This window comes from Lethenteron reissneri, chromosome 18 (genome assembly GCF_015708825.2).
Source record: "Lethenteron reissneri isolate LAM-NWPU_2019-01 chromosome 18, ASM1570882v1, whole genome shotgun sequence".
In the NCBI taxonomy this organism is placed as follows: Eukaryota; Metazoa; Chordata; class Hyperoartia; order Petromyzontiformes; family Petromyzontidae; genus Lethenteron; species Lethenteron reissneri.
Genome location: NC_083796.1, coordinates 1,048,700 through 1,074,991, shown reverse-complemented (window position 1 = coordinate 1,074,991; position 26,292 = coordinate 1,048,700). Strand labels below are relative to the sequence as shown.

Below are 26,292 nucleotides of genomic sequence, written 5' to 3'. Positions count from 1 at the left end.
ACGGCGGGCGCTCCAATGCATTCTCTATGGCTTCCGGGAGGGCTCGCACTAACGTGCTTACGTCATCATACGTAAGCACGTTTCAGTCAACAATATTATTTGTCGCCACCTAGTGGAATCTTTAATAAAAGAAACTGAGTGGATTGTAATAATAGTGAGTATAGAAACAAACAAGATGTATTGTAAGAGTCACTTTATTTTTCATTAATATTAAAGAAGTGAAGTTGCCTTTACATGCTTAAGCTGTTAATTTATCCATTGCATGGGTGAACCTTATCCTTATCAATCATCCAGACATTTGCCCCCCCTGAGAGATTTTGCAGGAGCCGCCACTATTGGTGACCAAGTAATGGTGATGATGTGCGAGTGGTGGATGATGGGCGATGACGATCTTGGCAATGATGGCAATGATGATGATGGCGACAGTGCCGGATGATTCTCATACCAAAAGTAGCCACATATGTAGCTACTTTTGCTACTACACATGTAGTAGCTACATGTGCAGTAGCTACATGCGCAGTAGCTACACGCGCAGTAGCTACACGTGCAGTAGCTACGGGCCCCGCACTTTCAAAGGCCCCGCGCTAAATGCTTTCAAGCTATCAATTCCGGTTCAATGATCCTGCACTTGCTTTATTACTATAGTACTATACTGCCTTAAACTTTTATGAACGACTGGGTGTTTACGGTTAAAGATGTGTCGTGTTGTCTGGCTGTATAGCAAATGAAAAAATACAATTACTTTACTATGCAAGTGAAACATTTTTTGTTTTAATATTTACGTGTTTTTTTATTATTATTTAAGGCCCCTAAATACCATATGCTACAGGCCCTGCACTCGCTTAATCCGGCACTGGGTGGCGATGATGATGATGGCGATGATGATGATGATGATGGCGATGATGATGATGGCGATGATGATGGCGATGATGATGATGATGGCGATGATGATGGCGATGATGATGATGATGATGATGATGGCGATGATGATGATGGCGATGATGATGGCGATGATGATGGCGATGATGATGATGGCGATGATGATGGTGATGATGATGTTGATGATGATGGCGATGATGATGGCGATGATGGCGATGATGATGGCGATGATGATGATGGCGATGATGATGGCGATGATGATGATGGCGATGATGATGGCGATGGCGATGATGACGACGTTGACGAGGTGGTGGCACTGACGCGGTGTCCCCGCCGCACGCAGGAACAGCCTGGGCCCCGTGAAGGAGGGCGAGGCGCAGCACGCCGTGGTGCACTGCACGGGCTACATCAAGGCCTGGCCGCCCGCCGGTGAGACGTTAAAGAGCCCCCAGGGCAGCCCTGCCACACGCCGCCAGCTTGCCAACGCAATGCCCGGCCGCCTTTGTCTCTCTCTCCGAGTGCCGATGTTGACACACGACGCACTGTGTGTGAACGTCAACGCCGAGTTGAGCCAGGGGAGGGCCACTACTGTTGCCCGTGAGCGGGAATCGAACTCGGACCGCCGGAGTTCGTCGCTCAATGCGCTAACCGCTACGCCACCGCTCCCCACAACACACGCACACGACCATGTGCACGCTGACACGCGCACACGCGTCCTGCTCGGGTGTTGTGAGATTTCTAACCATGCACGGTATTTTTGTATCAATAAAATACCAATTTCCGAGGACTCAAGGGGGAGGCAGTGGTGGGGGGGGGGGCTCACCCCCCCCACCACCACCCCTCCATTGGATCCGCCACTGCAATAACTGCAGGTGCACACAAACACACAAAACTAAAAATACGAAGGTCTTCCGTATAGCCTTGAGCAGACTATATCGTGGCAAGGGCTGTTCGAGAGCTCCTATGTAGATTGACACGGCAGACGAGGGTGTGTGTGGCCACGCACCGCGTCAGGTACTCATTTAGGGTTGAGTCGACCGACGGGAGGCTCAGGACTAGATCACATCTTTCGGGAATCGAACTTGGGTCAACCCCGGGTTCATAGCACAGTGCGCTAATCACTGCGCCACCGCTCCCCCCACGCGCACACCGATGCACGCGCTCGCATCGCACTCTGCCAAACTCTCCTCGCTCGCGTGATTCGCTTCTTCCTGTCCTCCTCTTCCCCCCTCGGACCCCTCCCCCTCCCCATCGCCCTGTTTCCCTCTCCCCCTTTTTCTCTCCCCGTCTCCCCCCCCATCTCCCCATCTCCCTCCCCACCTCCCCGTCTCCCCCCCCCCCATCTCCCCCCCATCTCCCCATCTCCCTCCCAACCTCCCCGTCTCCCCCCCCTATCTCCCTCCCCCCCCACCTCCCCGTCTCCCTCCCCATCTCCCCGTCTCCCTCCCCACCTCCCCGTCTCCCCCCCCCCATCTCCCCCCCATCTCCCTATCTCCCTCCCAACCTCCCCGTCTCCCCCCCCCCCCGTCTCCCTCCCCACCTCCCCGTCTCCCCCCCCCCATCTCCCCCCCATCTCCCCATCTCCCTCCCAACCTCCCCGTCTCCCCCCCCCCCCGTCTCCCTCCCCACCTCCCCGTCTCCCCCCCCCCATCTCCCCCCCATCTCCCCATCTCCCTCCCAACCTCCCCGTCTCCCCCCTCTATCTCCCTCCCCCCCACCTCCCCGTCTCCCTCCCGGTCTCTCTCCCCATCTCCCCCCCCCCATCTTCCCCCCATCTCCCCATCTCCCTCCCCACCTCCCCGTCTCCCCCCCCCCATCTTTCTCCCCACCTCCCCGTCTCTCCCCTCCCATCTCCCCCCCATCTCCCTCCCCACCTCCCCGTCTCCCCCCCCCCCGTCTCCCTCCCCACCTCCCCGTCTCCCTCCCCATCTCCTCGTCTCTCTGCTCCCGTTTATTTTCTCCCTCCGCTCGTCCCCCGCCTCCGTCCCTGCTCCCCTCTCTCCCCTCTGCCCGAATAGTTGCGAATGTTGCTGTTTTTCTGCCAGGGCGCCGCAGCTGACGATGCTGCCTCGTGTCACTTTGTTTTGATGTGTTTATAATTTCATAGGGCGCCGCACAGGCACACACTCACACAAAGACACCCCATATAGCTAACGCAGGCTGTTGAGGAAAGTGCTGTTAGCGAGTAGCTATCCACGAAGGTCGGCACAGCGCTCGAGGGATCGGTGTGGCCAGAACCGTGCTCCAACGACCGCCTTCGACTCCACAGTGCTGATGTTTACACAACGCACCAGGTACTATATATTTTCAAGGTTGAGTCCACCTAGGGGAGGCCTTGGACCGATTCAGGTAATGGTCAGTGGTGTTGGCCGCGATCGGGACTCGAACTCGGGTCGCCGGGTTCGTCAGCGCGACACGCGAACCGCTCCCCACGCACACGCGCGCACAGACACGTGTGTATTTTAATAACGCATCTCATGATGCGTGGCGATGTGTGTGCGTGTCAGAGGACACGTGCTGTGTGTGTGTTGTTGTGCGTGTATCTGTTGATGTGTGCAGCTGTGTTTGCTGGCGTGTGTAGGGAGCGGTGGCGCAGTGGTTAGCACATTGTGCTACGAGCTAGGAGACGCGAGTTTGATTCCCGCTCGCGGCCAACACCGGTGACAAATAAATTCACCATTCCTGGGCCTCCCCTAGGTCGACTCAGCCTTAAGTATCCGGTGCTGTAAACATCAGCAATCTGGAGATAAAGGCGGCCGGGCGTGGTGCTCGCCACACCACCCCTCGTGCTCTGTGCCAGTCTTCATCGGTTCTCGCGAACAGGACTTGCCCCGTGGGTCTGATAAAGGCTATACAGGGGATCTTTGTCTGTGTTGTTGTGTGTTGGTGTCTGGCGCAGTGGCTCGCACGTTGCGCAATGAACCCGGTGACCCGATTTAAATTCTGAGCTAAAGGCAACGTCCGTGATGATTGGCGTCTGCAGACCCGGGCTTCCCCTACGTCTACTCGGCCTTAAATGGGTACCTAGTGTGGTGGTAAACACCGCCATTGGGGAAACAGGCATGACGCATCCTGGGAGATTCTGCAGAAACCGACAAAATCCAGACTGTTGGGGCAGGTCACACCGCACACGGCCGCCTTTGTCTCCCCAGTGTTTACACACCGCACCAGGAATTCACTTGAGGCCGAGTGGACCTAGGGGATTGTTATCGGGCACGAGCAGGAATCGCACTCGGGTGGCCCGGGTCCGTGGCGCTGCCGAGTCCACCGCTCCCCAGCGGCGAGGCCGAGTCCACCGCGTGCCCGACAGCCCCCGCAGCAGGCGGCCCCGGCGGGGCACGGCGGGGGGCCGGGCAGAGCGACCCTGCAAACCTCCCCCTCGACCGCGCACCGTGGGGCCCTGGACTCGCGATGCCGCCCTCCCCCAGACCCCCCCCCCCCCCCACCCCCCGCTCTGTAAATCAGCCCCACGTCGCCGGCGCCCTCGCGCCGCCAAGGGCAGCGGTGGTAACGCTCCGGTTTGATGTCTCCGGCCAAAACGCGGCGCACCGAGTCTGACGAGCCCGTCCCAAGCTCTACGCGCCAATGTTGTCTTTGTGTTCGTGCTGTCCGCTTCAGGACAGTGCGTTTCGCTCTCGTCTGGTTGTCGCGCCAGCTGTGGTCGGCGGCAGACGGCTCTGAGCCGGCGCTTTCGAGTGCAGAGGGCCGGCGGATCGCGTGGAGATCTGCGTGGAGTCTCCCGAATCCCTCCCGGGCTACGTGACGGCAGCGCGGCGCGTCGGGTTGGCGAGGATCTCGCGAGCGCTGTGCCCTCTCGTGCGGCCGCGGGGCTCTCCGGGTTTTTCGTCGCCACTGAGCGGAGCTCTCGTCGTCTCGGACGGCGTTGGCCAAATCCCTTGCCAACGCAGCGGGGGATTTCGAGACTCGGCGATGATGTTTTGTAGAGGAGCGATCCACGCCGTGAGTCATCCTACCCTGTCGGTCGGCCCCGCAAGTCACGCTCGCCACGCGGAGCCGAGCAGCGACGCTCGGTACGGAGCTTTACTTGAGCGGCACGAGCGCCTGATCTCGCGTGAATCCGTCGGCTGCGAGCCGGTGTGCCCGGCCTCCTCCGCCAGGTGTCTGCGGCAGGTGCGCCACCTCCCTTCCGCGCAGGCGAGAGCCGTTCCGCGTGGCGTCGAGGCGTGACGGGGGCTTCCCTCTCCTCCTCCCCCTCAGGCATGACCATGACGGAGGAGGACTCGGAGGCGTCGCAAGGGAGCAAGTACTGCCTGGTCGCCATCGGCCGCCTCCAGGTGAATTCGGACGGAGCACCGCATCCAGTAGACCTCTCGCTGTGGGCCGAGACTAATAGTCACGCGGCACCTACTCCAGTCGACAAGCGACCCGGAACATATTGAGTGAGGAATGAAGCCGTCGTGCAAAGTGCCCCGGCACCCACTGGGGCGGCGTCTCCATCCCTTGTCCAGCGGCGAGGCTCTCGTGGTCCGCGTGTGCCAACGTCGTGCCAACGTTGTGCCCGCCGCCCATGTGTTGTGAACCCCCCACTCATTGCGTGTGCCACTGCTGGCAACTCACCGTGCAAGCTGTAAAAGCACGCACTCACACACACACGTACACGCACCAATAATAACCAATGACCGCGATTGGCCACTAAGTGACGTTGACGTCAGCACGGAGCCTGCGCCAGGCCGTGTACACTTCGAGGCCGCGTGAATTCTCGAAGGCTCGCTGGCAGGATGTCACGGGACAGACCCTGCAGGTCCCATGGGTTGACTGAGATGGATGGCAGATGCACCAGTTGTACCTCCTACTGTGCCAACTTGCTGCATTTTATCCGCTCTGCTCGTTGTTGTGAGCGTCGCTCCTCTGCCCTCCATTGTTACTGGAGGGCGAGCGCCTTCAACTCTCCAGTAGCGTCCTTCACGAGCCGATCTTGACACCGCTGGTACCAGTCTTCGACAAGTCCACTCAGCTCCATATCTTCTCTAGCCCGCGTCGCGCCCTTTTAACCCCCTCTATCCGGCCAAACGCACGCACGCGGACACACTGGCACACTCACTCTCGCGGGCGCGTGCATGCCGGCGCGCCGCTTCCTCGCGGGGTGCGCGCTCACACAGCCGGGTGCTGCCCCGGCAACCGGGCAGAGAGAGGCGCCAAGAGCTCTCGCGCGGCCCCGCGCCCAGAGCCGGGGCTGCAGCGCGAGGAGGAGCACCGACCGCCGCTCCAGATGTCCGCGCGCGTGTGTTTAGTTGTTCTCGTTGAGCATCGCAGCTGTTGCCGCGTCGCCCTGGAGCCGACTGCCAGCTGTGCGGTGGATGTGGGGGGGGGGGGGGGCAGAGAGCGGCCGCCCGTGTCCAGTGATGACATCTGGGCGTTTAGATGCGGGGTGCGCGCTTCACCGGGGCGAGTGACGGAGCGATTGCAGCCTGGGGTCCAGGAGTGCGTGGCGTCGTGATGCTGTAACAGAATCGGTACCCTGGGGGCTCACGTGACGTACACTGCAGGGTCCTGACCCCGGGAGTCTTAAATTCTCGCGTGCAGGTGACGAGCTCACCAAACTGCGGGGACATGGCGGCCAGCTCGCTGCCCTCCGAGTTCATCTCCCGCCACAACATCGACGGCGCCTTCACCTTCGTGGACCACCGCTGCTCCGGGGTGCTGGGGTACCAGCCGCAGGTGGGGACCGGTGCCACCCCCCCCCCCGCGTCACACCACCACACACGTCACCACCGCACATGTCACACCACCGCACACGTCACACCACCGCACACGTCACACCACCGCACATGTCACACCACCGCACACGTCATACCACCACACACACCACCGCACACGTCACACCACCGCACACGTCACACCACCGCACACGTCACACCACCGTACACGTCACACCACCACACACGTCACACCACCACACACGTCACACCACCGCAGACGTCACACCACCACACACGTCACACCACTGCACACACCACCACACGTCACACCACACGTCACACCACCACACACGTCACACCACACGTCACACCACCACACACGTCACACCACACGTCACACCACCACACACGTCACACCACCACACACGTCACACCACCACACACGTCACACCACACGTCACACCACCACAGACGTCACACCACCACGCACGTCACACCACACGTCACACCACCACACACGTCACACCACATGTCACACCACCACACACGTCACACCACCACACACCCCACCACACACATCACGCCACCACACACGTCACACCACACGTCACACCACCACACACGTCACACCACACGTCACACCACCACACACGTCACACCACCACACACCCCACCACACACGTCACACCACACGTCACACCACCACACACCCCACCACACACGTCACACCACACGTCACACCACCACACACACCACCACACACATCACACCACACGTCACACCACCACTGGCGATGACGTCGTGCACTGTGCGATGTCAGGAGCTGCTCGGCAAGGATCCCGTCGGATTCTGCCACCCGGAGGATCAGAGCCACGTGCGCGACAGCTTCCAGCAGGTGAGCCGCTGCTTCTGCTGCTACAGCAGCAGCTGCAGCAGCAGCAGCATTAGTAGGAGCACAAGTATCAGAAGTAGCAATAGCAACAGCAGCAGCAGCATTAGTAGGAGCACAAGTATCAGAAGTAGCAATAGCAACAGCAGCAGCAGCATTAGTAGGAGCATAAGTATCAGAAGTAGCAATTGCAATAGCAGCATTAGTAGGAGCACAAGTATCAGAACTGACAATAGCAACAGCAGCAGCAAAAGTGCTACTTGTGCCCGTGCCGTATGTATGTTGAGCTTCTCTCCCAACGTACAGAGGCAGCCGTGCTAGTCGGAGGTGCGGGGAAGGGAAAAAAAAGGAAGGCACTTGCCCCAAAAGTCTGTTAAGGCTACACGGGGGAGCTTTGCCTCGTGTCGCCATGCGTGCGTGGTGCAGGTGCTGAAGCTCAAGGGGCAGGTGCTGTCGGTGATGTTCCGCTTCCGCAGCAAGGGCCGCGAGTGGGTCTGGCTGCGCACGAGCAGCTTCACATTCCAGAACCCCTACTCCGACGAGGTGGAGTACATCGTGTGCACCAACACCAACGTCAAGTGAGTGCGCCCGCTCGCTCCCTCCACTCGCCCACACGCTCGCTCATCAGCCCACTCGCCCTCCCACTCGCTCGCTTGCCTGTCTGCTCACTCACCCACGAGTTCACCCACTCGCACTCCCATGAACTCGCCCGCTCACGTCCACTTGCTCACCCACGAGCACACCCTTCCTCCTACTCGCCTCCCCGATCGCCTGGTCGCCTACACTTTAGTTGTCCCTCTGCTTGCCCCCCTCGCCCTCTCACCCTCTCACCTGTGCCCTCGTGCTCGCCCGTCCGCCCATACGCCCCGCCTGACACTCTGCACTCGCCCCAGCTCCCCGCTCGCCCTCGTGTCAGTGCTCCCATCATGCAGTGCGCAGATTCGCCCTTCTGCCCTCGCACGCCTCAATCTCCCCCATCGCCCTCGTCTCCCCACTCGCCCGCGCATCCGCTCAGCTACCCAGCCACTCACCACTCCCTCGCCCGTTCGCTCGCCTTCCCACCTGCCGTGCCTGCTCACCCTCCCACGCGCTCGCTCTCCCACGCTCCCGCTCGCCCTCCCTCCCACGCGCTCGCCCGTCCGCTCGCCCGTCCGCCCACACGCCAGCGACCCGGCGAGCGGGAGGAAAGTTGGCCGCCGTCTCGGCCGCTGGAGCCACAATGGCAGGAAGCGCCGCGCTGGGCCCTCCACGCGGCGCCCGCGCGGGGCCTCGCTCTGTCTGTCGGGCGGGAGATGGGGTCACGGGGTCACGGGAGGCGAGGACGAGGGGGCGGGGTGCTGCCTCGTGCTGTCACTCACCACGTCACTCAGCTCCCTCTCACCACGACACTCACCACTCACCACGACACTCCGCTCCCTCTCACCACGACACTCACCACTCACCACGTCACTCAGCTCCCTCTCACCATGACACTCAGCTCCCTCTCACCACGACACTCAGCTCCCACTCACCACGTCACTCAGCTCCCTCTCACCACGACACTCACCACTCACCACGTCACTCAGCTCCCTCTCACCACGACACTCAGCTCCCACTCACCACGTCACTCAGCTCCCTCTCACCAACACACTCAGCTCCCTCTCACCACGACACTCAGCTCCCTCTCACCAACACACTCAGCTCCCTCTCACCACGACACTCAGCTCCCTCTCACCACGACACTCAGCTCCCACTCACCAACACACTCAGCTACCTCTCACCACGTCACTCAGCTCCCACTCACCATGACACTCAGCTCCCTCTCACCACGACACTCAGCTCCCACTCACCACGTCACTCAGCTCCCTCTCACCACGTCACTCAGCTCCCTCTCACCACGTCACTCAGCTCCCACTCACCACGTCACTCAGCTCCCACTCACCACGTCACTCAGCTCCCTCTCACCACGACACTCAGCTCCCTCTCACCACGTCACTCAGCTCCCTCTCACCACGTCACTCAGCTCCCACTCACCACGTCACTCAGCTCCCACTCAACACGTCACTCAGCTCCCTCTCACCACGTCACTCAGCTCCCTTTCACCACGTCACTCAGCTCCCTCTCACCACGTCACTCAGCTCCCACTCACCACGTCACTCAGCTCCCACTCACCACGTCACTCAGCTCCCTCTCACCACGACACTCAGCTCCCTCTCACCACGTCACTCAGCTCCCTCTCACCACATCACTCAGCTCCCTCTCACCACGTCACTCAGCTCCCACTCACCACGTCACTCAGCTCTCTCTCACCACGTCACTCAGCTCCCTCTCACCACGTCACTCAGCTCCCTCTCACCACGTCACTCAGCTCCCTCTCACCACGACACTCAGCTCCCACTCACCATGACACTCAGCTCCCTCTCACCACGACACTCAGCTCCCACTCACCACGTCACTCAGCTCCCTCTCACCATGACACTCAGCTCCCACTCACCATGACACTCAGCTCCCTCTCACCACGTCACTCAGCTCCCTCTTAACACGACACTCAGCTCCCACTCACCACGACACTCAGCTCCCACTCACCACGTCACTCAGCTCCCACTGACCACGTCACTCAGCTCCCTCTCACCACGTCACTCAGCTCCCTCTCACCACGTCACTCAGCTCCCTCTCACCACGACACTCAGCTCCCTCTCACCACGTCACTCAGCTCCCTCTTACCACGACACTCAGCTCCCTCTCACCATGACACTCAGCTCCCACTCACCACGACACTCAGCTCCCACTCACCACGTCACTCAGCTCCCTCTCACCACGTCACTCAGCTCCTACTCACCACGTCACTCAGCTCCCTCTCACCACGACACTCACCACTCACCACGACACTCCGCTCCCTCTCACCACGACACTCACCACTCACCACGTCACTCAGCTCCCTCTCACCATGACACTCAGCTCCCTCTCACCACGACACTCAGCTCCCACTCACCACGTCACTCAGCTCCCTCTCACCACGACACTCACCACTCACCACGTCACTCAGCTCCCTCTCACCACGACACTCAGCTCCCACTCACCACGTCACTCAGCTCCCTCTCACCAACACACTCAGCTCCCTCTCACCACGACACTCAGCTCCCTCTCACCAACACACTCAGCTCCCTCTCACCACGACACTCAGCTCCCTCTCACCACGACACTCAGCTCCCACTCACCAACACACTCAGCTACCTCTCACCACGTCACTCAGCTCCCACTCACCATGACACTCAGCTCCCTCTCACCACGACACTCAGCTCCCACTCACCACGTCACTCAGCTCCCTCTCACCACGTCACTCAGCTCCCTCTCACCACGTCACTCAGCTCCCACTCACCACGTCACTCAGCTCCCGCTCACCACGTCACTCAGCTCCCTCTCACCACGACACTCAGCTCCCTCTCACCACGTCACTCAGCTCCCTCTCACCACGTCACTCAGCTCCCACTCACCACGTCACTCAGCTCCCACTCAACACGTCACTCAGCTCCCTCTCACCACGTCACTCAGCTCCCTTTCACCACGTCACTCAGCTCCCTCTCACCACGTCACTCAGCTCCCACTCACCACGTCACTCAGCTCCCACTCACCACGTCACTCAGCTCCCTCTCACCACGACACTCAGCTCCCTCTCACCACGTCACTCAGCTCCCTCTCACCACATCACTCAGCTCCCTCTCACCACGTCACTCAGCTCCCACTCACCACGTCACTCAGCTCTCTCTCACCACGTCACTCAGCTCCCTCTCACCACGTCACTCAGCTCCCTCTCACCACGTCACTCAGCTCCCTCTCACCACGACACTCAGCTCCCACTCACCATGACACTCAGCTCCCTCTCACCACGACACTCAGCTCCCACTCACCACGTCACTCAGCTCCCTCTCACCATGACACTCAGCTCCCACTCACCATGACACTCAGCTCCCTCTCACCACGTCACTCAGCTCCCTCTTAACACGACACTCAGCTCCCACTCACCACGACACTCAGCTCCCACTCACCACGTCACTCAGCTCCCACTGACCACGTCACTCAGCTCCCTCTCACCACGTCACTCAGCTCCCTCTCACCACGACACTCAGCTCCCTCTCACCACGACACTCAGCTCCTTCTCACCACGTCACTCAGCTCCCTCTTACCACGACACTCAGCTCCCTCTCACCATGACACTCAGCTCCCACTCACCACGACACTCAGCTCCCACTCACCACGTCACTCAGCTCCCTCTCACCACGTCACTCAGCTCCTACTCACCACGTCACTCAGCTCCCACTCACCACGACACTCAGCTCCCACTCACCACGTCACTCAGCTCCCTCTCACCACGACACTCAGCTCCCACTCACCACGTCACTCAGCTCCCTCTCACCATGACACTCAGCTCCCACTCACCACGTCACTCAGCTCCCTCTCACCACGACACTCAGCTCCCTCTCACCATGACACTCAGCTGCCACTCACCACGACACTCAGCTCCCTCTCACCATGACACTCAGCTGCCACTCACCATGACACTCAGCTCCCTCTCACCACCACACTCAGCTCCCTCTCACCACGACACTCAGCTCCCTCTCACCACGACACTCAGCTCCCACTCACCACGACACTCAGCTGCCACTCACCTCCACACTCAGCTCCCTCTCACCACGACACTCAGCTCCTCTCACCATGACACTCAGCTCCCACTCACCACGACACTCAGCTCCCACTCACCACCACACTCAGCTCCCTCTCACCACGACACTCAGCTCCCTCTCACCACGACACTCAGCTCCCTCTCACCACGACACTCAGCTGCCACTCACCTCCACACTCAGCTCCCTCTCACCACGACACTCAGCTCCCTCTCACCATGACACTCAGCTCCCACTCACCACGACACTCAGCTCCCACTCACCACCACACTCAGCTCCCTCTCACCACGACACTCAGCTCCCTCTCACCACGACACTCAGCTGCCACTCACCTCCACACTCAGCTCCCTCTCACCACGACACTCAGCTCCCTCTCACCATGACACTCAGCTCCCACTCACCACGACACTCAGCTCCCACTCACCACCACACTCAGCTCCCTCTCACCACGACACTCAGCTCCCTCTCACCACGACACTCAGCTCCCTCTCACCACGACACTCAGCTGCCACTCACCTCCACACTCAGCTCCCTCTCACCACGACACTCAGCTCCCTCTCACCATGACACTCAGCTGCCACTCACCATGACACTCAGCTCCCTCTCACCACCACACTCAGCTCCCTCTCACCACGACACTCAGCTGCCACTCACCTCCACACTCAGCTCCCTCTCACCACGACACTCAGCTCCCTCTCACCACGACACTCAGCTCCCACTCACCACGACACTCAGCTCCCTCTCACCATGACACTCAGTTCCCTCTCACCACGACACTCAGCTCCCACTCACCACGACACTCAGCTCCCACTCACCACGACACTCAGCTCCCTCTCACCATGACACTCAGCTGCCACTCACCTCCACACTCAGCTCCCTCTCACCACGACACTCAGCTCCCTCTCACCACGACACTCAGCTCCCTCTCACCATGACACTCAGCTGCCACTCACCTCCACACTCAGCTCCCACTCACCATGACACTCAGCTCCCTCTCACCATGACACTCAGCTCCCACTCACCACGACACTCAGCTCCCTCTCACCATGACACTCAGCTCCCTCTCACCATGACACTCAGCTCCCACTCACCACGACACTCAGCTCCCACTCACCACGACACTCAGCTCCCTCTCACCATGACACTCAGCTGCCACTCACCTCCACACTCAGCTCCCTCTCACCACGACACTCAGCTCCCTCTCACCACGACACTCAGCTCCCTCTCACCATGACACTCAGCTGCCACTCACCTCCACACTCAGCTCCCACTCACCATGACACTCAGCTCCCTCTCACCACCACACTCAGCTCCCTCTCACCACGACACTCAGCTCCCACTCACCACGACACTCAGCTCCCTCTCACCATGACACTCAGCTGCCACTCACCTCCACACTCAGCTCCCTCTCACCACGACACTCAGCTCCCTCTCACCACGACACTCAGCTCCCACTCACCACGACACTCAGCTCCCTCTCACCATGACACTCAGCTCCCTCTCACCACGACACTCAGCTCCCACTCACCACGACACTCAGCTCCCACTCACCACGACACTCAGCTCCCTCTCACCATGACACTCAGCTGCCACTCACCTCCACACTCAGCTCCCTCTCACCACGACACTCAGCTCCCTCTCACCACGACACTCAGCTCCCTCTCACCATGACACTCAGCTGCCACTCACCTCCACACTCAGCTCCCACTCACCATGATACTCAGCTCCCTCTCACCACCACACTCAGCTCCCTCTCACCACGACACTCAGCTCCCACTCACCACGACACTCAGCTCCCTCTCACCATGACACTCAGCTGCCACTCACCTCCACACTCAGCTCCCTCTCACCACGACACTCAGCTCCCTCTCACCACGACACTCAGCTCCCACTCACCACGACACTCAGCTCCCTCTCACCACGACACTCAGCTCCCTCTCACCATGACACTCAGCTGCCACTCACCTCCACACTCAGCTCCCACTCACCACGACACTCAGCTCCCTCTCACCACGACACTCAGCTCCCTCTCACCACGACACTCAGCTCCCTCTCACCACGACACTCAGCTCCCACTCACCACGACACTCAGCTCCCTCTCACCACCACACTCAGCTCCCTCTCACCATGACACTCAGCTGCCACTCACCTCCACACTCAGCTCCCTCTCACCACGACACTCAGCTCCCTCTCACCACGACACTCAGCTCCCACTCACCACGACACTCAGCTCCCTCTCACCACGTCACTCAGCTCCCTCTCACCACGACACTCAGCTCCCACTCACCACGACACTCAGCTCCCACTCACCACGACACTCAGCTCCCTCTCACCATGACACTCAGCTGCCACTCACCTCCACACTCAGCTCCCTCTCACCACGACACTCAGCTCCCTCTCACCATGACACTCAGCTCCCTCTCACCACGACACTCAGCTCCCACTCACCACGACACTCAGCTCCCTCTCACCATGACACTCAGCTCCCTCTCACCACGACACTCAGCTCCCACTCACCACGACACTCAGCTCCCTCTCACCATGACACTCAGCTCCCTCTCACCACGACACTCAGCTCCCTCTCACCACGACACTCAGCTCCCTCTCACCACGACACTCAGCTCCCACTCACCACGACACTCAGCTCCCTCTCACCATGACACTCAGTTCCCTCTCACCACGACACTCAGCTCCCACTCACCACGACACTCAGCTCCCACTCACCACGACACTCAGCTCCCTCTCACCATGACACTCAGCTGCCACTCACCTCCACACTCAGCTCCCTCTCACCACGACACTCAGCTCCCTCTCACCACGACACTCAGCTCCCTCTCACCATGACACTCAGCTGCCACTCACCTCCACACTCAGCTCCCACTCACCATGACACTCAGCTCCCTCTCACCACCACACTCAGCTCCCTCTCACCACGACACTCAGCTCCCACTCACCACGACACTCAGCTCCCTCTCACCATGACACTCAGCTGCCACTCACCTCCACACTCAGCTCCCTCTCACCACGACACTCAGCTCCCTCTCACCACGACACTCAGCTCCCACTCACCACGACACTCAGCTCCCTCTCACCATGACACTCAGCTCCCTCTCACCACGACACTCAGCTCCCCACTCACCACGACACTCAGCTCCCACTCACCACGACACTCAGCTCCCTCTCACCATGACACTCAGCTGCCACTCACCTCCACACTCAGCTCCCTCTCACCACGACACTCAGCTCCCTCTCACCACGACACTCAGCTCCCTCTCACCATGACACTCAGCTGCCACTCACCTCCACACTCAGCTCCCACTCACCATGACACTCAGCTCCCTCTCACCACCACACTCAGCTCCCTCTCACCACGACACTCAGCTCCCACTCACCACGACACTCAGCTCCCTCTCACCATGACACTCAGCTGCCACTCACCTCCACACTCAGCTCCCTCTCACCACGACACTCAGCTCCCTCTCACCACGACACTCAGCTCCCACTCACCCACGACACTCAGCTCCCTCTCACCACGACACTCAGCTCCCTCTCACCATGACACTCAGCTGCCACTCACCTCACACTCAGCTCCCACTCACCACGACACTCAGCTCCCTCTCACCACGACACTCAGCTCCCTCTCACCACGACACTCAGCTCCCTCTCACCACGACACTCAGCTCCCACTCACCACGACACTCAGCTCCCTCTCACCACCACACTCAGCTCCCTCTCACCATGACACTCAGCTGCCACTCACCTCCACACTCAGCTCCCTCTCACCACGACACTCAGCTCCCTCTCACCACGACACTCAGCTCCCACTCACCACGACACTCAGCTCCCTCTCACCACGTCACTCAGCTCCCTCTCACCACGACACTCAGCTCCCACTCACCACGACACTCAGCTCCCACTCACCACGACACTCAGCTCCCTCTCACCATGACACTCAGCTGCCACTCACCTCCACACTCAGCTCCCTCTCACCACGACACTCAGCTCCCTCTCACCATGACACTCAGCTCCCTCTCACCACGACACTCAGCTCCCACTCACCACGACACTCAGCTCCCTCTCACCATGACACTCAGCTCCCACTCACCACGACACTCAGCTCCCACTCACCACGACACTCAGCTCCCTCTCACCATGACACTCAGCTCCCTCTCACCACGACACTCAGCTCCCACTCACCACGACACTCAGCTCCCACTCACCACGACACTCAGCTCCCACTCACCACGACACTCAGCTCCCTCTCACCATGACACTCAGCTCCCACTCACCACGACACTCAGCTCCCACTCACCACGACACTCAGCTCCCTCTCACCATGACACTCAGCTGCCACTCACCTCCACACTCAGCTCCCTCTCACCACGACACTCAGCTCCCTCTCACCACCACACTCAGCTCCCTCTCACCACGACACTCAGCTCCCTCTCACCACGACACTCAGCTCCCTCTCACCACGTCACTCAGCTCCCACTCACCACGACACTCAGCTCCCTCTCACCACGACACTCAGCTCCCTTTCACCACGACACTCAGCTCCCTCTCACCACGTCACTCAGCTCCCACTCACCACGACACTCAACTCCCTCTCACCATGACACTCAGCTCCCACTCACCACGACACTCAGCTCCCACTCACCACGTCACTCAGCTCCCTCTCACCATGACACTCAGCTCTCTCTCACCACGTCACTCAGCTCCCACTCACCACGACACTCAACTCCCTCTCACCATGACACTCAGCTCCCACTCACCACGTCACTCAGCTCCCACTCACCACGACACTCAGCTCCCTCTCACCATGACACTCAGCTCCCTCTCACCACGACACTCAGCTCCCACTCACCACGACACTCAGCTCCCACTCACCTCCACACTCAGCTCCCTCTCACCACGACACTCAGCTCCCACTCACCACGACACTCAGCTCCCTCTCACCATGACACTCAGCTGCCACTCACCTCCACACTCAGCTCCCTCTCACCATGACACTCAGCTCCCTCTCACCACGACACTTAGCTCCCACTCACCACGACACTCAGCTCCCACTCACCACGACACTCAGCTCCCTCTCACCACGACACTCAGCTCCCTCTCACCACGACACTCAGCTCCCTCTCACCACGACACTCAGCTCCCTCTCACCACGTCACTCAGCTCCCACTCACCACGACACTCAGCTCCCTCTCACCACGACACTCAGCTCCCTCTCACCACGACACTCAGCTCCCACTCACCACGACACTCAGCTCCCTCTCACCACGTCACTCAGCTCCCACTCACCATGACACTCAGCTCCCTCTCACCATGACACTCAGCTCCCACTCACCACGACACTCAGCTCCCACTCACCACGACACTCAGCTCCCACTCACCACGACACTCAGCTCCCTCTCACCACGACACTCAGCTCCCTCTCACCACGTCACTCAGCTCCCACTCACCACGACACTCAGCTCCCTCTCACCACGTCACTCAGCTCCTACTCACCACGACACTCAGCTCCCTCTCACCACGACACTCAGCTCCCACTCACCACGACACTCAGCTCCCTCTCACCACGTCACTCAGCTCCCTCTCACCACGACACTCAGCTCCCACTCACCACGACACTCAGCTCCCACTCACCACGACACTCAGCTCCCTCTCACCATGACACTCAGCTGCCACTCACCTCCACACTCAGCTCCCTCTCACCACGACACTCAGCTCCCTCTCACCATGACACTCAGCTCCCTCTCACCACGACACTCAGCTCCCACTCACCACGACACTCAGCTCCCTCTCACCATGACACTCAGCTCCCACTCACCACGACACTCAGCTCCCACTCACCACGACACTCAGCTCCCTCTCACCATGACACTCAGCTCCCTCTCACCACGACACTCAGCTCCCACTCACCACGACACTCAGCTCCCACTCACCACGACACTCAGCTCCCACTCACCACGACACTCAGCTCCCTCTCACCATGACACTCAGCTCCCACTCACCACGACACTCAGCTCCCACTCACCACGACACTCAGCTCCCTCTCACCATGACACTCAGCTGCCACTCACCTCCACACTCAGCTCCCTCTCACCACGACACTCAGCTCCCTCTCACCACCACACTCAGCTCCCTCTCACCACGACACTCAGCTCCCTCTCACCACGACACTCAGCTCCCTCTCACCACGTCACTCAGCTCCCACTCACCACGACACTCAGCTCCCTCTCACCACGACACTCAGCTCCCTTTCACCACGACACTCAGCTCCCTCTCACCACGTCACTCAGCTCCCACTCACCACGACACTCAACTCCCTCTCACCATGACACTCAGCTCCCACTCACCACGACACTCAGCTCCCACTCACCACGTCACTCAGCTCCCTCTCACCATGACACTCAGCTCTCTCTCACCACGTCACTCAGCTCCCACTCACCACGACACTCAACTCCCTCTCACCATGACACTCAGCTCCCACTCACCACGTCACTCAGCTCCCACTCACCACGACACTCAGCTCCCTCTCACCATGACACTCAGCTCCCTCTCACCACGACACTCAGCTCCCACTCACCACGACACTCAGCTCCCACTCACCTCCACACTCAGCTCCCTCTCACCACGACACTCAGCTCCCACTCACCACGACACTCAGCTCCCTCTCACCATGACACTCAGCTGCCACTCACCTCCACACTCAGCTCCCTCTCACCATGACACTCAGCTCCCTCTCACCACGACACTTAGCTCCCACTCACCACGACACTCAGCTCCCACTCACCACGACACTCAGCTCCCTCTCACCACGACACTCAGCTCCCTCTCACCACGACACTCAGCTCCCTCTCACCACGACACTCAGCTCCCTCTCACCACGTCACTCAGCTCCCACTCACCACGACACTCAGCTCCCTCTCACCACGACACTCAGCTCCCTCTCACCACGACACTCAGCTCCCACTCACCACGACACTCAGCTCCCTCTCACCACGTCACTCAGCTCCCACTCACCATGACACTCAGCTCCCTCTCACCATGACACTCAGCTCCCACTCACCACGACACTCAGCTCCCACTCACCACGACACTCAGCTCCCACTCACCACGACACTCAGCTCCCTCTCACCACGACACTCAGCTCCCTCTCACCACGTCACTCAGCTCCCACTCACCACGACACTCAGCTCCCTCTCACCACGACACTCAGCTCCCTCTCACCACGACACTCAGCTCCCACTCACCACGACACTCAGCTCCCTCTCACCACGTCACTCAGCTCCCACTCACCATGACACTCAGCTCCCTCTCACCATGACACTCAGCTCCCACTCACCACGACACTCAGCTCCCACTCACCACGACACTCAGCTTCCACACACCATCACGTCCATCTCACCACAACATGCAGCAGAGTGAGAACAAAGGGGAGATGCAGGAGAGCGCGAGTGGAGAGGCGTAGAGTGAGATGAGAGAGGAGAGTCAGAGGGGTGTGAGTGAGTGAGTGACTTGAGATCGACCACGGAGTGGATCGGGGGTGGTTGAGTGGTCTGGGGGCGGCGCGCTGGAACACCCGGAGTCGGGATCCGCGGGATTCCGGATCCACGACCTCGTTCTCACGCAGACCGCTCCGCCGCGTGCGTGGGTGGCTGCTGAGGATGCGGGCCGTTGCCATGGCCACGGCCGGCTGGTTGCCGTGACGACGGCGGCCCGTGACGACGGCGGCCCGTATAGCCGGCGGTCGGGAGTCTCCGGGACGGTCGCTTCCTGCGATTGTGACGCTCAGATTTATCGGGGGGGGGGGGGGGGGGGGGGGGTGGTGGGGGGGGGGTGGTGGGGGGGGTGGTGGGGGGGGTGGTGGGGGGGGAATTGAACTTCGCGGCCCCGGGGGCCAAGGCCGCCCCGAGTCGTCGTCGCGAAGCCCCGCACACTCTCCCGCTCGCACGGAATCAGAATCACAATCTTTATTTCGACTGGAAGAAATCCGACGAGCTGTGACGTTGCAACAACAAACAATGCAAAACAAACCGTCGGAGTGCAAAGTGTAGAAAGCTAAGCAAGTTACTAAATAAAAATGAAGAAATTATTTAAGTAAAACATCGCATAAGCACATCAATTCCTGCCGATATTTCAACCCCAAATGCAATCTTGGGCAAGGCAGCAACACAAAACGAGTCCCAGACCACACCAAGACAACACAACAGTCCCGCGATGAAAGTGCACATCAAAGTTGAGCTATCGATGCATGGGCCAGGATCATAGCTACACGACAATCACATTTGCGAATGTGATTTGTAGCATCTGGCACTCACCATCTGCTTCACGACCGCTTCTCAAGGGGGAGGGACCCTGGCACGCCGGGGCGCGGGAGGGACGCGGAGAAGCCCCGGAGAGATTACCCGCAGCCCAGTGACGTGGCCTCGTGCGGGGGGGGGGCTTGCACGGAGAGCTCAGAGCGTCGTGCGCGCACGGCGGGAGGGAATCGGTGAGGAGTAACCGGGCAGAGAGAGGCCACAGAGAGAGAGATGAACCAGAGGGAGAATCAGAGAGAGAGGGAGAGACCTTTTTGAATAACCGGGTCTTGAGCCAGCAATGAGTGGAGGTGTGAGAGAGGGTAACACTCCGAGGGTAACGTTCAAGAGATCCACACAAGTGGATTCAGTAATCCATTGCTGCATTGCCGTATCCTGGCCACCTGCTTCTTCTCAGGCAATCCCCCATGGAGACATTAACATAAGCAGTGTTCTGCTTACCTTCTGGGATCACAGTGGTATAGTGTGTGTTGGTGTGCTTGTGCTAACACGTGCATATCAATCAATCATTATTTATTTCACGTTCCAATGTCGCCTAAGTAACGTAGGCATCAGTGCACGATGATCTGAACCGGTAAAATCATCGCCACTGGGAGACAAAGGCGGACGGGCGTGGTGCTGGCCACCCACCCCCTCGTGTGCCGTCCCTGCATTCATAGCTGCTTGAGTGTACCTGAGTGTGCCTGGGTGTACCTGGGTGTACCTGGGTGTGCCTGGGTGTACCTGAGTGTACCTGAGTGTGCCTGGGTGTACCTGAGTGTACCTGAGTGTGCCTGAGTGTACCTGAGTGTGCTTGAGTGTGCCTGAGTGTGCATGGGTGTGCCTGAGTGTGCCTGAGTGTACCTGAGTGTGCCTGAGTGTGCCTGAGTGTGCCTGAGTGTACCTGAGTGTGCCTGAGTGTACCTGAGTGTACCTGAGTGTACCTGGGTGTACCTGAGTGTGCCTGAGTGTACCTGAGTGTGCCTGAGTGTACCTGAGTGTGCCTGAGTGTGCCTGAGTGTACCTGAGTGTGCCTGAGTGTACCTGAGTGTGCCTGAGTGTGCCTGAGTGTGCCTGAGTGTACTTGAGTGTGCCTGGGTGTGCCTGGGTGTACCTGAGTGTGTCTGAGTGTACCTGAGTGTACCTGGGTGTGCCTGGGTGTACCTGAGTGTACCTGAGTGTACCTGGGTGTGCCTGGGTATGCCTGAGTGTACCTGAGTGTATCTGGGTGTGCCTGGGTGTACCTGAGTGTACCTGAGTGTACCTGGGTGTGCCTGGGTGTACCTGAGTGTACCTGAGTGTACCTGGGTGTGCTTGAGTGTACCTGAGTGTGCCTGGGTGTACCTGAGTGTGCCTGAGTGTGCCTAGGTGTACCTGAGTGTGCCTGGGTGTACCTGAGTGTGTCTGGGTGTACCTGAGTGTGCCTGAGTGTACCTGAGTGTACCTGAGTGTGCCTGAGTGTACCTGGGTGTACCTGAGTGTGCCTGAGTGTACCTGAGTGTACCTGGGTGTGCCTGAGTGTGCCTGAGTGTACCTGAGTGTGCATGGGTGTACCTGAGTGTACCTGGGTGTGGCTGAGTGTGCCTGAGTGTACCTGAGTGTGCCTGGGTGTACCTGAGTGTACCTGGCTGTACCTGAGTGTACCTGGGTGTGCCTGAGTGTACCTGAGTGTGCCTGGGTGTACCTGAGTGTGCCTGAGTGTACCTGGGTGTACCTGAGTGTGCCTGAGTGTGCCTGAGTGTACCTGGGTGTGCCTGAGTGTGCCTGGGTGTACCTGAGTGTACCTGGGTGTACCTGAGTGTACCTGGGTGTGCCTGAGTGTGCCTGAGTGTACCTGAGTGTGCCTGAGTGTACCTGAGTGTGCCTGGGTGTGCCTGAGTGTACCTGAGTGTACCTGGGTGTACCTGAGTGTGCCTGAGTGTACCTGAGTGTGCCTGGGTGTACGTGAGTGTACCTGGGTGTACCTGAGTGTGCCTGGGTGTACCTGAGTGTACCTGGGTGTACCTGAGTGTACCTGAGTGTACCTGAGTGTGCCTGGGTGTACCTGAGTGTGCCTGGGTGTACCTGAGTGTGCCTGAGTGTGCCTGAGTGTATCTGAGTGTGCCTGGGTGTACCTGAGTGTACCTGGGTGTACTTGAGTGTGCCTGAGTGTACCTGAGTGTGCCTGAGTGTACCTGAGTGTGCCTGGGTGTACCTGAGTGTACCTGGGGACTGGAGGGAGACGCGGCTTTGGAGGTAGATAGGGGCCAAGCCGTGCAGCGCTTCGTCGGTTCGGAGAGCAGCGAACTTGAATTGGATGTGGAAGCGGACCGGCAGCCATTCAGCTAACCCGCCCGCTCATGCGGGCAGCTGCATTCTGCACAAACTGGAGCCTCCACGTACGTCCAGATGTTCATCCCCCGTCTCTCCCACCCCCTGCGGTCTCCCCATCTCTCCCCATCTCCCCCATCTCTCCCCATCTCTCCTATCTCTCCCCATCTCTCCCCATCTCTCCCCATCTCTCCCGTCTCTCCCCATCTCTCCCCATCTCTCCCGTCTCTCCCCATCTCTTCCCATCTCCCCCATCTCTCCCCATCTCCCCCATCTCTCCCCATCTCCCCCATCTCTCCTCATCTCTCCCACCTCTCCCCATCTCCCCCATCTCTCCCCATCTCTCCCCATCTCCCCCATCTCTCCCCGGTCTCCCCCATCTCTCCCCATCTCTCCCCATCTCCCCCATCTCTCCCAATCTCCCCCATCTCTCCCCGGTCTCCCCCATCTCTCCACATCTCTCCCCATCTCCCCCATCTCTCCCCATCTCTCCCCATCTCTCCCCATCTCCCCCAGCTCTCCCCATCTCTCCCATCTCTCCCCGGTCTCCCCCATCTCTCCCCATCTCTCCCCATCTCCCCCATCTCTCCCCATCTCCCCCATCTCGCCCCCATCTCTCCCCATCTCTCCCCATCTCTCCCCATCTCTCCCCATCTCTCCCCCATCTCTCCCCATCTCTCCCCATCTCTCCCGTCTCTCCCCGATCTCTCCCATCTCTCCCCATCTTCCCCATCTCTCCCGTCTCTCCCCATCTTCCCCATCTCTCCCCCATCTCTCCCGTCTCTCCCCATCTCCCCCATCTCTCCCCATCTTTGCCCGGTCCCGGCAGCCGCCAGCTGCAGCAAGGGGGAGGAACGGCCGAGTTGGAGTCGGGGCCGGGGCGCGACGGCCTGGGCTTCGAGCACTCACAGGTGCAGCTTTGTGTCTCCCACTCTCTGAGTTGTGCGTCTGCGGGGTTTGTGTCTGCGGGGTTTGCGTCTGTGGGGTTTGCGTCTGCGGGGTTGGCGTCTGCGGGGTTGGCGTCTGCGGGGTTTGCGTCTGCGGGGTTGGCGTCTGTGGGGTTTGCGTCTGCGGGGTTGGCGTCTGCGGGGTTGGCGTCTGCGGGGTTTGCGTCTGCGGGGTTGGCGTCTGCGGGGTTTGCATCTGCGGGGTTTGCGTCTGCGGGGTTGGCGTCTGTGGGGTTTGCGTCTGCGGGGTTGGCGTCTGCGGGGTTGGCGTCTGCGGGGTTGGCGTCTGCGGGGTTTGCGTCTGCGGGGTTTGCGTCTGTGGGGTTTGCGTTTGCGGGGTTGGCGTCTGCGGGGTTGGCGTCTGCGGGGTTGGCGTCTGCGGGGTTTGCGTCTGCGGGGTTGGCGTCTGCGGGGTTGGCGTCTGCGGGGTTGGCGTCTGTGGGGTTTGCGTCTGCGGGGTTTGCGTCTGTGGGGTTTGTGTCTGCGGGGTTTGTGTCTGCGGGGTTGGCGTCTGCGGGGTTTGCGTCTGCGGGGTTTGCGTCTGCGGGGTTTGTGTCTGCGGGGTTGGCGTCTGTGGGGTTTGCGTCTGCGGGGTTTGTGTCTGCGGGGTTTGTGTCTGCGGGGTTTGCGTCTGCGGGGTTTGTGTCTGCGGGGTTGGCGTCTGCGGGGTTTGCGTCTGCGGGGTTTGCGTCTGTGGGGTTTGTGTCTGCGGGGTTTGTGTCTGCGGGGTTGGCGTCTGCGGGGTTTGCGTCTGCGGGGTTTTGTCTGCGGGGTTTGTGTCTGCGGGGTTGGCGTCTGCGGGGTTTGCGTCTGTGGGGTTTGCGTCTGCGGGGTTTGCGTCTGCGGGGTTTGCGTCTGCGGGGTTTGCGTCTGCGGGGTTGGCGTCTGCGGGGTTTGCGTCTGCGGGGTTTGCGTCTGCGGGGTTTGCGTCTGCGGGGTTTGCGTCTGCGGGGTTGGCGTCTGCGGGGTTTGCGTCTGCGGGGTTGGCGTCTGCGGGGTTTGCATCTGCGGGGTTTGCGTCTGCGGGGTTTGTGTCTGCGGGGTTGGCGTCTGCGGGGTTTGCGTCTGCGGGGTTGGCGTCTGCGGGGTTGGCGTCTGCGGGGTTTGCGTCTGCGGGGTTTGCGTCTGTGGGGTTTGCGTCTGTGGGGTTTGCGTCTGCGGGGTTTGCGTCTGTGGGGTTTGCGTCTGCGGGGTTTGTGTCTGCGGGGTTGGCGTCTGCGGGGTTTGCGTCTGTGGGGTTTGCGTCTGCGGGGTTTGCGTCTGCGGGGTTTGCGTCTGCGGGGTTGGCGTCTGCGGGGTTTGCGTCTGCGGGGTTGGCGTCTGTGGGGTTTGCGTCTGCGGGGTTTGTGTCTGCGGGGTTGGCGTCTGCGGGGTTTGCGTCTGCGGGGTTTGCGTCTGTGGGGTTTGCGTCTGCGGGGTTTGTGTCTGCGGGGTTGGCGTCTGCGGGGTTTGCGTCTGTGGGGTTTGCGTCTGCGGGGTTTGCGTCTGCGGGGTTTGCATCTGTGGGGTTGGTGTCTGCGGGGTTGGCGTCTGCGGGGTTTGCGTCTGCGGGGTTGGCGTCTGCGGGGTTTGCGTCTGCGGGGTTTGCGTCTGCGGGGTTTGCGTCTGTGGGGTTTGCGTCTGCGGGGTTGGCGTCTGCGGGGTTTGCATCTGTGGGGTTTGCGTCTGCGGGGTTTGCGTCTGCGGGGTTGGCGTCTGCGGGGTTTGCATCTGTGGGGTTTGCGTCTGTGGGGTTTGCGTCTGCGGGGTTGGCGTCTGCGGGGTTTGCGTCTGCGGGGTTGGCGTCTGCGGGGTTGGCGTCTGCGGGGTTGGCGTCTGCGGGGTTTGCGTCTGTGGGGTTTGCGTCTGCGGGGTTGGCGTCTGCGGGGTTGGCGTCTGCGGGGTTGGCGTCTGCGGGGTTTGCGTCTGCGGGGTTTGCGTCTGCGGTGTTTGCGTCTGCGGGGTTGGCGTCTGCGGGGTTGGCGTCTGCGGGGCTGGCGTCTGCGGGGTTTGCGTCTGCGGGGTTAGCATCTGCGGGGTTGGCGTCTGCGGGGTTTGCGTCTGCGGGGTTTGCGTCTGCGGGGTTTGCGTCTGCGGGGTTGGCGTCTGCGGGGTTGGCGTCTGCGGGGTTGGCGTCTGCGGGGTTTGCATCTGCGGGGTTGGCGTCTGCGGGGTTGGCGTCTGCGGGGTTTGTGTCTGCGGGGTTGGCGTCTGCGGGGTTGGCGTCTGCGGGGTTTGTGTCTGCGGGGTTGGCGTCTGCGGGGTTGGCGTTTGCGAGGTTGGCGTCTGCGGGGTTTGTGTCTGCGGGGTTTGCGTCTGCGGGGTTGGCGTCTACGGGGTTGGCGTCTGCGGGGTTGGCGTCTGCGGGGTTGGCGTCTGCGGGGTTTCCTTCTGCGGGGTTGGCGTCTGCGGGGTTTGCGTCTGCGGGGTTGGCGTCTGCGGGGTTTGCCTCTGCGGGGTTGGCGTCTGCGGGGTTGGCGTCTGCGGGGTTGGCGTCTGCGGGGTTGGCGTCTGCGGGGTTGGCGTCTGCGGGGTTTCTGTCTGCGGGGTTGGCGTCTGCGGGGTTTGCGTCTGCGGGGTTGGCGTCTGCGGGGTTTGCCTCTGCGGGGTTGGCGTCTGTGAGGGGGTGACACTTAAAACTCCGCCCGGATGGGCCACCGTCCTCTC

The 26,292-nt window shown here is 60.6% G+C and overlaps 1 protein-coding gene across 1 annotated transcript in view; it reads left to right on the top strand.

Annotated features, from left to right (window-relative positions):
• Window positions 1–1,152: 1,152 nt before the first annotated feature.
• LOC133343657 (aryl hydrocarbon receptor nuclear translocator 2-like) overlaps window positions 1,153–26,292 on the top strand; it is a 44,662-nt gene continuing 19,522 nt past the window's right edge. The window contains exons 1-6 of the mRNA XM_061553370.1: window positions 1,153–1,308; window positions 5,098–5,174; window positions 6,424–6,558; window positions 7,360–7,434; window positions 7,855–8,006; window positions 23,529–23,610. Of these exons, the coding sequence (XP_061409354.1) occupies window positions 5,100–5,174; window positions 6,424–6,558; window positions 7,360–7,434; window positions 7,855–8,006; window positions 23,529–23,610 (519 nt within the window). The 5' untranslated portion in view covers window positions 1,153–1,308; window positions 5,098–5,099. The remainder of the gene's footprint in view (window positions 1,309–5,097; window positions 5,175–6,423; window positions 6,559–7,359; window positions 7,435–7,854; window positions 8,007–23,528; window positions 23,611–26,292) is intronic.